This window comes from Rhea americana, unplaced genomic scaffold (assembly GCF_003343005.1).
Source record: "Rhea americana isolate MKP2758 unplaced genomic scaffold, rheAme1 scaffold_262, whole genome shotgun sequence".
In the NCBI taxonomy this organism is placed as follows: domain Eukaryota; kingdom Metazoa; phylum Chordata; class Aves; order Rheiformes; family Rheidae; genus Rhea; species Rhea americana.
The window spans coordinates 1,084,654-1,095,278 of record NW_028186382.1 but is presented as its reverse complement, the minus strand read 5'-3'; the positions used below and the strand labels follow the sequence as shown (position 1 = coordinate 1,095,278).

General features: G+C 55.4%; 2 protein-coding genes across 2 annotated transcripts; one reads left to right on the top strand and one right to left on the bottom strand.

Annotated features, from left to right (window-relative positions):
* Positions 1–135: 135 nt before the first annotated feature.
* NDUFA2 (NADH:ubiquinone oxidoreductase subunit A2) lies at positions 136–1,680 on the top strand. Its single transcript, XM_085307738.1, has 3 exons — positions 136–281; positions 520–626; positions 1,487–1,680. The coding sequence occupies exons 1-3, from the start codon at positions 172–174 to the stop codon at positions 1,576–1,578; spliced, it is 309 nt and encodes a 102-aa protein (XP_085163864.1). The 5' UTR covers positions 136–171; the 3' UTR covers positions 1,579–1,680.
* TMCO6 (transmembrane and coiled-coil domains 6) lies at positions 1,602–10,624 on the bottom strand (the record flags this gene model as incomplete). The annotated part of the gene is made up of 12 exons (XM_085307717.1): positions 1,602–2,238; positions 3,243–3,410; positions 4,057–4,151; positions 4,647–4,824; positions 4,911–5,022; positions 5,736–5,852; positions 6,525–6,610; positions 7,211–7,315; positions 8,980–9,163; positions 9,321–9,430; positions 9,688–9,809; positions 10,567–10,624. Coding segments are annotated over 12 exons (1,500 nt in total), but the record flags the coding sequence as incomplete, so codon positions are not given.
* Between the last annotated feature and the right edge of the window lies 1 nt (position 10,625).

Here is a 10,625-nt window from a genome sequence, read left to right as displayed (position 1 = left end):
AGCGCCCCCTCGCCCTCCCAGCACGCCCCGCGGCCAGCCCTTCCGCCCCGGCCCGGCCTTGCCTCCCCCCGCCCCCCCGCGCATTGGCCAGCTTCGGAGCCAGGGCCGCGGCGATTGGCGGGGGCCGAAGCCCCGCCCCCTGCCGTCGCCAGGGGCAGGCCCAAGAGGAAGATGGCGGCGGCAGCGGCGATCGTGAGGGGCATCGGGGGCGGCCTGGGCCGGAGCGTGCGGGAGCTCCGCGTCCACCTGTGCCAGCGCTCCGCGGGCAGCCGCGGCGTCAGGTGCGGCCGCCGGCGCCGCAGCCCCCGCGTCACGGCTGCGGGAAGCCCGAGCCGCGCGGCGCCGCCGCTCGGTGCTGTCGGGGCGCGCCGGGCGGCCTCGGCCGTCCCTGCCGTTGGCCCGGCGGGCTCCCCGGRGCCCGGCGTGCTGCTGCGGTGGCTCGCGGGGGCGGGGGGGCAAAGGGGGGGCCCGGCCGTGCGCTTGCCGCCCCGCGAGCCAGGACCCCTCCTCTGTTCCCAGGGACTTCATTGAGCAGCACTACGTGACGCTGAAGAAGGCAAACCCGGATTTCCCCATCCTCATTCGCGAGTGCTCCGAGGTGCAGCCCAAACTGTGGGCGCGGTACGGTAAGCAGGGCAATGGCGATCCCTGACCGGCGAGATTCAAACGCCCGGGCACGTCAGCGGCGTTCTTATCAGCGCGCGTTCTGGACACATCAAGTGGGTGGGAGGCACAGAGCAGACATGCTTGCTGCGAGGGCTTTCCCAGCATGTGCCTGCCATCTCCCGCCACCGTAAAATGCCCATGCAGAAAAAAAACCCCAAAACCATGCTTTTTCTTTCTGCTTTCCCTGTATCCTCAGTGAAACAGGAAGGAGCAGGAAAGCACCTGCAGAGGAAGCTTTGGTTTCTTCTCAAAGGCATCTGGGCTAGGCAAAGATCATTCAGAAACTTTCTTTTGATGAGGTGCAACAACTCTTTAAATGTGAATTTCCCAGTGTTAGCAGAAGGGCCAGCACAGCCTCCAAGTACAGTGTGTCTCTTCTGTCTTGCTGTGACTTGCAGGAAGACATGGTGCAAGGCAGGAGTTGCTGAGGAAGCAGTGCRTCTTTCAGCAGTATTTTACTGAAGTGTTTGTGAGGATTTGGATGYGTGTGTTGAAAGCCCACATATTGCTTTGGGGATATCACTGCAGCCTCTGTTCAGCTGCTTTAAGAGTAAACAAGAAGAGGGAAGCAAGCCTGGCATGCTACTTCRGCTTTTCTAAGGGAAAGGTCGAATCATAGTGTAAAGGGAATGTGGAAGCGGTAACTTGGGCATGGCAAGGCGCACTAGAGTGCTGGGTGATAAAGGAGGGTGGTGGCAGCCAGGGCTGTGGCTCCAGTGCCACTGGCTGAAACCCTCACAAACCTAAATCGGGGCTTTGGCTGCCCTGAAAAGGAACAAGGCATCTATTCCCTCTCTCTTACCTTCTGTCTCTCCTACAGAGTTTGGCAAGGAGAGAAGCGTGCCGCTTAATAACCTGAATGTGGATGAAGTAGCCAAGGCCTTAGAGGACATTGTGAAATGCAAGGTCTGAACACAGTGAACTGCACATGCTGATGACTTTTCTGATAAGCTTTAATGTTAAACGTGTCTATCATTAAGTTATTAATCTCATAAAGGCATATGCTTACCCTGAGCTGTGTGTGTTGGGCTTAAAACTGCAGTGACTAAAGGAGACACTGGAGTAAACCAGCAAATCCAGCAAGGCTTATAAGCCACCATACCAGAAGTGAGAGCCTTTCTGCACTGGTTGCAGCTCAGCTCTGCCCTGGCTGCACACAATGAAGCATGGAGGAACCTGCCGGACTTAGGTCCGACTAGCTGACTGCGAATACCTTGGGGAGAGAGCATGGAGAAYAGCCATACTTTGCTAAGGACTCTCATCTGGGACCAACAGCCCTGTGCTGGGGTTTACAGCTGGCTGTTAGACCCCTAACCATCCCTAGGTCAATGGTGCATGTGAGAGTAGAGCACACTTCATTCCTCCTTGTAGCACAAGGGCAGGTGGAGGGAAGGCAGACAGCATCACCTAGGAGAGCGCAGGCAGTGCTGCCTGCGTGGTACTGACAGCAGAGGCTCCTGCTGGCTGCGAGGCCATGTCCAGCAGTGCTCGCACTCGCTCCTGGAGTTCTGGGGTGCTCTGATGCTGCTCAAGGGCTTGATGTCCTCCTTGGCTGACAAAGTCAACAGCAGCCTGTGGGAAGAGAGAGGGAGGGGTAAGAGCTGTCAGGATCTCGGCTGCTTCCTGAGAGCTAAGGCAGCTGAGTAGTCACTACAGTTGCTCTTATCCATCCGAGCCCTCCAACCACCATTCTAAACSCCAGGAGCAGGGCTAGAAAATTCACCAGAGCCCTACCAGACACCAAAGCCTAAAGTCAGGTAAATACAGCTGCCTAGATCATTTTAAGCACAAAGCTGTGTTGACCCCCTGCGCACTGAACACCTGCATTCAGTGCCAAGAGCTCTGCACAGAAAAAGGCCTCAGTACCTGGGCTTTTCCTGTTAGCCCATTTTTCCATAGCAGCTCCATGCTGGGTTGGCCCAGACAGGACTGACCCAGAGTTGTAATGGAAATAAAGTTGGTCTGAATGAAACATCAATGGAAATGTATGTGAAAGAAACAGCAGAACAAGAGTTCGAAGACAGCCTGTATTACTGCCAGTTGTGTTCCTGACTATCAGTAAACCACAGAGAACGCGTTTATGTGAAGCCCTGAAAGACTGTGTTGCTGTAGCTGCATCACAGACAACTTGGCAGTGGAAATGCATCTGCTTAATGGCAGGAGGATCATGAAAAGGTCTCAGCAACAAGGCACATGCCCTCCTTCTCCCACTTAGCCTGACAGAATGAGGAAAAACAGATGCTAGGCAGCAGGCCAGCCTGGAGAATAYGGAGCCTGAAGTAAGCACAACTGAAGAAAAACTCTGTAATAACCAGCAACTCCTTAAGGGTACAAACAACCTGTCCAAAAAAACACTTTGGGGTTCCTCTTGACTGCCAGGGACAGACACATGACAAGGACTTCTGTCCTCTCTGTCACACAGTTGATCCTGCTCCTTCCTCAGGCACAGGTCGGTGTGCTGAGGCATGTGGGGACAATATTGGAGTGGGTGAAGCCAGCTTTGTTTAAATAACCATTCTCGTCCCTTGCCGTAAGATCTCGCGCTGAGCTCTGTGGTGTGAATCTCGCAGCCCTACCTCTGGCCGGTGCAGGAAGAGAAGGTGCAGCAGCTCGAGACATTGCCCCACCACTTCTGAGTCAGTGAGCGTGAGGGTGCCCAGCAGTGGGGGAATCATCCCCTGCCGGTGCTGCTCCTGGCAGTAGGCTGGCCCCTTCTCTGCTATATTGCACAGCACRGTCAGGACCTGGAGGGAGAAGCTGTGACAGTGACCAACCAAAACTCCATTAATGGCCAAGGGATTTCCGACAGACTTTGGAGGGCTGCAGACAACCTCCCCATCCCCTCCCTGGAGGCCAGGCAAGCCGTGTTTCCCCAGCTCCATACGCCCACTGATGCCTGCTGGTTTTTGAATGCTCTTTAAAAGCCTTCCTCATCTTCACCCTGCTGGGGCTCTGTTCATCCATCTACCCTGCTCTGGTTTAACTTGACAGGATCCTTTCCTCAGTAGCAAAGGCCAGGCCACCCCTGGTAGAGCACCTGCCAAGAGGAAGGCATGGGGTCTTCCAAAAGAAGGCAGCAGCTTCCCTCAATCCACTGCAGGTATTGGCAGGCCTGGCACCAAGCTAGTGGCTGCCTTGGGTTCCTGCAACAGTGGCAGTAGGGAGAGTTGGGGATCCCTCCTCTGCTGGGAAAGGCCTCTGTCAAGGGCACCAGTGAAGGCAGCGACTTCAGAGGAGGCAGATGGGGATGCTAACACAAGGCAGGATTCTCCGCCAAGCTGTTGTCCCTGTCCCAAGCCAACGTCCAACCTGAGCACTGCACATGCAGGATTCAAGTTCCTGAAAGCTGAGTGCCTTTGCCCGGATCTGAGGTGCAAGACAAGTTCTTACCAACACGCTCACTGTCTGGGAACAGGGCAGGAGCTGCAGCAGGGCCGGGAGCAGGTCCAGACCGAGCACAGCAGAGCAGAAGAAGGGCTCATCCGCTAGGAGGGGTGAAGGACAAACATGTTAATGAAGCAGAGGTCTCAATGCAGGAGGTGGCTTAGACAAGGGACAGAGGTGGTATATGCCAGGTGCGCTTGGCAAACATGAGGTATGCTCACAGCACATGACAGGCTCGGATTCAGAAACACAGGGTGCAAGAGGACAGATGATCCCCACCCTTCCATTTACCAAGTTCAAAACCTATTCTGGGGACTGAATCAAGGCAGCAACKTGCATAACGGGAAAGGCCTGTTCGATTTCAGAGCATTTTTGCTGTCACACCTCAGAAAGGAGAATTTTCCCATCCCACGGGCATTGCCAAGTGCTTGACTTCAGGCACCTACTGGCAGTCCCTCCCACGCTGACTAACCCTGCGTGCAGTGTTGTTCTGCTGGGAGGCTCCTTGTGCAATGATCTCTGAGTCTCCCATCAATCAGGGCAGGTCCCAGCAGCAGCAGCTCTAGCTCTGCTCGTGGCCACACAGGGACACTCACCCGTAAGGTTATTCAACAGCCAGAGACACTCTTGCACAATGAATGGGTGCTCCTGGAAGAAGCATCGCAGGATTATGAACAGGGCCATGAGCAGGCGCTCATCCTGGATCTGGTCYTTGCAGCCCACCGTCTCCTCTGCAAGCAGGTTGCTAAGGCACCGCAGCACCGGGCAGACGAGCTGACAGTGGGAAATGTAACATCCTAGAGCTAAACTGCACCTCCACAGCAATGCTGAGGAAGGCAAGAGCCCTGCCTAAGCCTTACCAGCTCCAGGCCCTCGGAAGCGTTTTGGGAGATTTCAGAGGCCAAGTCGAGCAAGAGCGAGGCAAGAGCAGGAAKAGCCCCCAGGGATAGCAACGCCGTGTTGGCTGTATGGCTGCAAAAGGAAGGGACAACATCGTTGCTCTCTGCACTCAGCCTAGAGACTGCAGCTCTTGCCAAACATCTGGACCTGGAATTGTTTCCTGTCCTTCTGAACCATCACAGGGTTCATTCTGCATTCAAAGAGTGGCTTGCACCTGTGCAGGTGCTTTTAGAAAGTTTAAAAGTCCATGGAAAATGGATGAATCCTCGAAATGGCTCCAGAGACAACCACCCTGGCTGTTAGCTCTGAGTACTCATTTACACTCCTTTCCCCCCTTGYGGGTTTTTTGTGTCACCAAAACAGCCAGGCTGAGGCAGACATAGGTTGCTGGCTGCAGTCAGCCTGGCCAGGTGACACTGAATTAGCCCCACAACTTTGAGGATTCAGGGAGCTTGGGAGGACAGGGCCAAACACGGGGAGGTAGTGGATAGTTTCTCAGAGGACTAGAAACAGCCTTGGGTTACTATCAACAGTATTGCGCTGTAAACAAACTCAGCGATCCTATAAACAGCATGTGTGCACTAGGATGTAAGATTTGATGTGCCCAGCATGAGAGGAAAATTGCTTTCCCAATGGATAAGGGCAAGGGGAAACAGTCCAGGTCAGAGCCTGGAGATCAGCAGCAGCAGGCTCCGCGCAGGCCTGTGCTCCAGCCAGCRGAGGCCTCGCGCTTCTGCGTTCGGGCTGCCCCAGGGGATTCGAAACAAGAGGAAAAGTGTGTTTACCTACAAATGATGTAGTGGAGACACCAGGCAAACTCCACAGCAGCTCCTGTTCCAGACTTGAGGCCAGAGCAAACCAGTCGAAGCATGTGCTGGGGGAGACCAGAGTCCAGAACCAAGCTGCAGGCAGAAGGGTAGAGTTAACAGAGACGCAGGCTGGAGTACAAGCAGGACASACAATCGACAGGCAAAGATCAGTCCCCACTGCCAGGCAGAGCACTGCTCTCCTCCATGCTGTCCAGGCAGGGACATGTGCTCCGAAAAGCACCTGGAAGAAACTCTCTCCAAAGGGCTACAGACATGGGCACAGCTAAGATGTGGTGCAAGGCAGTTGCACGCTTTCAGCAAACACCACTGGCTGYTTATATCCCATCAGTTAATAAATCCAGACTGCTCAGTTATCTCCATTGTGAAAAATACCATGCCAGGCACTAACATCCCTGTCTGTGGCAGGGCTTCGAGGACACTTGGAACACCTTGGCCAGGGTCACATCTTTGGCACTGGGGACTGTCAAATGGATCTTTTCCCTGTCAGGAAAAACACGGACAGAGTTTCCCTAGTCCACTCACCACTGTCCTTTACTGAAATACCAAGGCTGTCTGCTCAGATGAGGCTGAAGGAACAGAGCCAAGCCCTGCACCCTGATCTGCATAAAATCTCCATATTTCTGGTAGGGTTCTGCTCTGAACTATTAATATCACTGGGATGGGAGATGCATCATTGTCCCTGGCATGCAAATACCATGCTTGGCCCCAGGGCCCATCCTTACAGAGTAAGAGACTCAGACTCACGGTACAATCTCTGTGGGGGCTTCCTTGGCTTGGAGCAGCTGCGACAGGACGTAGCCCAAACCTTCCAGCACAGCCTCATGTGGGGACTGCAATTAAAGAGAACAAAGYTAATACCACAAGATAGACTCACGAGGAACCCAGGGTACTGGCCACCGTGCTGGAGAAAGGGCGATACTTTTATGTAATGCCAAACCCAGCAGGTAGGAGGCATAGTCTCTCTATGCCTGGGGAAGAGAGGGGCAACAGCAGGGGCTGAGAGCAACGGAGCCAGCTCAGGCCTTGCGTGAACAGGTCACAGCGGCTGCGTTGCACTGGATGTTCAGCTCTGCGAATGACAGCCCTGCTCACTTTGTGCTGGCCTCATCTGCCTGCTGGACCCAAACCATGCAGCGGGGAGAAACCTGCAGGTCACTATGTTAGAGATAGTTTATCTGCAAGTCACAGTTATGCATGTGAGAGGTTTAACTGGAGAAGAGCGCAAAACGGTATCTTGAGTCGCTAAACTGGTATGCTGGAGAGCCCATGCAAGCCCCTTGCCTATGAAGAGGCAGCCCTTTGCTGAGCAGTCTCCACGCACAGCCACAACTGCAGAACTCAGTACTGTCAGACAGTGTCTAAGGAGCACAAGGAAAGGCCTCTTTTGGGGCATGGCATGGGAAGAGCCTTGGCACAGCTATTTCACTTACCTGGATGCAGGATGCCAGTGCTGGAATAATGCCCTGAGGCAGAAGCTGTTTCCTCACGGCCTCGCTTTCTACTACCAGGTTCCCCAGCGTATACAAACACAGCTCCTGAAATACACCCAAAAAAGCAGGTCACCTCCTCCATGATCCTCAGCAGGACCCCAGCCAGCCTAGGTGCCCATGCCATGGCAGCCAGGACGACTTCGGGGCCCTGCAGCCCAGGCCAAGCTTCCCCAGAGCAGGGCAGAAGCTGTCTGCAGAAGGGCAAACACAGGGAGATGAAGCTGGACTCTCCCAGCTCCCCTCTGTTCCCAGCTAGATTGGCTTCAGTTTATCTTTCTTCTCTTGCTCAGGCTAGGACTGGCAGAACATCTGATCATTTCCATTTCAGAGGTTTTCGAGGCCTCTTATTCTCATCATGTTTCTCTGAGACCCCTCTAATTCCAATGCATCCTCTTGGGAGGCTGCCTMTGTGCTGTATTAAAATGTGGTGTGTGTTGTCTTGGAGTTAGTCCCCATCTTGTCCCTTAGCTCTGATCCTGTCTGCTCCTCAGAGAGGCGCTGCTTGCTAGGCAAAGCTCTCTGCTTTACAGCTCACGTGTGGTTCCTTCCCTAAACTGACCACTTGCTTCAAACACTGACTGAGTAACACTGACTGACTAACACAGCCTTCCTCTCCACCATCAGGGGCTCTGCAGGGTTCTCTTGCTGCCTTTGTGCTGCCCATTTGCCCATCCCAGGAAGCGTTCTCATAGATCCAGCCCCYGCAGGCACTAGCTGACCCAGCTGGCAAAACACATGTGTCCCAAAGCTTGTCCAACTGTTCACTCATTCACCTGGATCAAGCTTCACAGTTTGGAGTCACAAGCACCCTGCTCTTCCCTCCACCTCGACGAAAGCTGTCTATTTTCTTGACAGGTCAGCCAACAAAGTATCCGTCCTCTCATTTCAGCCTGCAACTGCTCAAGTTTTTCAATCGCTCCTTGCAAGCAATCCAAGGTCTTTTAAACATCTGAAACAACCTGCATCACCTGGTTCTTGGCACACAGACATGAAGCCCACAGATCTGATGGTAGAGTCCAAGCGCCACAACCCACAGCCCCCCTGAAGATGTAGCTCTGAGCTGGAGAGGGCAGCTGGTCCTGGGGCTGCACAGAGAAACCCACTGCAAGTGGGACAAACCACTGCAAATGACAGAGCCCAGGATGCAGTTTACCTCATTAAATATACCAGCRGTGTGGCTAGCAGAGTGAGAAATGGAGTTATCCCCTCTGCTTGGCACTGGGGAGACCACACCGGAGTGGTGGGCCTAGTCTGGAGGCCCCAGCTCTGGAGAGGTGGAGGCTACCAGAGTAGCTGGGACATCAGCAAAGGGCTACAAGAGGGATGAGGGGTGCTGGGCTGGGTTCACCTAGCTAAGACAAAGCTCAGGGACATTTACATGAGCAGCCAGCAGCCGCTTGGAAGGAGGTACAAACACGAYAGGGTCAAGCTCCTCTTGGTTTTGGGACAGGGCACAGCAAGGAAGATTTTTCACGCTTGTGGATTTCCAAGACTCAGTCAAAGTCATGGCTGCCCTGGGCTAATGCTGGGGACAGTCCTGCTCCAAGGGAGAGGTTGGACTAGAGACTTCTAGAGGATCCCTTCTCACCAGCACTTCTGTGTGAGCCCTGTTTGGCCACAGCTGACCAAAATAGGTCCTACTGAAACCCAACAGCTACCAAATGAGCATCAGGAGAGAGMCTCCTGGCATACATAGGCCTGGATCTTACCATAAACTCAACGCTGTGTCCCGAGAGGTAGGTCAGGAGATAAGAGGTCACTGGTAGACATGCCTCAGCCACAGCAGGGTCACTGGAGTGGGAGAGCTCGTGGAGACAGCGAGCTGCCTCCATCTGCATGTCAGCCAGGCTGCTGGTGAACAGTCCAATGAGCACCCGAACACTGCCATCCAGCCTGCAGGAACCCAAAGGGTGCAGTTACCTCCTGCCTTCCCACCCGCAGCCACACACCACTGTGTCCATGCAAAGAGAGGGACAAAGGACCACTCTGGGCATAGCCTTAATAGCACTGCATTGGGTTGGCAGCCACACAGTGTCAGACTTGGGCTGACCTGACAAATTTTTGCTGTGTCTCCTTATTCTGCAGAGCCCAGCGGAGGCGGCTCAGCGATCTTTTCCTGTCCTCCGAACCTCTCTGCACACCTCTAAGCAGTCCCAAAACCTGACAAAAGAAAAAGAGATGGGTGAATTTCAAACAGAACCAGGGTAAAAATTTCATCCCGTTAACCTTGGAAGTAAAGAAGTCCAGGGTACAACTGCAGATGGTCATGATGGACCTTGGTGCTTCTCAGGGTAACTGCRTCTCACAGTGACTAAGAAAACACTCACACCCCCACCCCTAGCCACACATGCTCCTCAGCATGCCTGGGGAAGAGCCCCAGGACTCCCCATCATCATGCAGAAGGTAATGTTCCTCACCTCCTCCTCCGTGAGGGGGTCCGGCACGATCTCCACTCCATCCTGCCCACCCTCTGCCACAGGGTCTTCCCGCAGAAGCCTCTTGCTGACCAGCTGCTCCTGCCGCCGGGCCTTCCTGAGAACTGCAATCAGACTGGTCCCTATCACCACCTGCCTACACCAGGGCATGTTTTGATCTCCCCAAATGGCCTCATTCTTTTCAATGRGGAGATGCTGTCACGCTGGGTGCCCCGGGCTAGGCACAGGGCCGGAGCTGCACAGCAGCACGTGAGGCCGCGGCAGCCAGGCCAAGAGAGCACGATGGAGCCACGAGGGCTGTGCTCGGAGGGCCCCAGGGCTGCTTTTATAAAGGGCAGGCGTTGAAAAGCCTCAAGAGAAAAACTTCCACAGGGAGACAGCCAAGGAAACACTGGGGTGCCCAAGACAGAAAGGCCATGGGGACAGAGAAGGATGTAAAATGCCGGCCCAAATCGGCAGGGAGCCCCGCGACCCCAGCGCACAGGACCTTCTCAGGCACCCATCCGGGCACGCACGGCACCCAGTGCAGAAGYTGGGCAGGGTGAGGGTCCCCGGGGACCATGGTGGGGTGGGCGGCCATCCCGCCGCRGGGCAGCCGGTGGCTCTCGGTGCCCCGTGTTACCTCCGTGACCTGCTCCCCTCCCCGGGTCACTCTGCCCCTTTCACCAGGCACCGACGGGCCACAGCGGGGCAAGACCGTGGACGGAAGCCGCAGGCAGCCGGGCCCCGACCAGCAGCTCCCTCCAGAAGCACCTCCACGGCCTCCTCCCCCGGCCCTCAGCTCTGCCCCGGGCCCTTCCCTTCCGCCGCCGGGTGCCCCGGCCCTGCCGAGCGGCCCGGGCCGCTTCCCCGGCTCCCGACCTGCCTCTCGCTCCCGCCGCCGAGCGCGCAGCTCCTCCAGGCCGCGGCCGCCGGCCCGG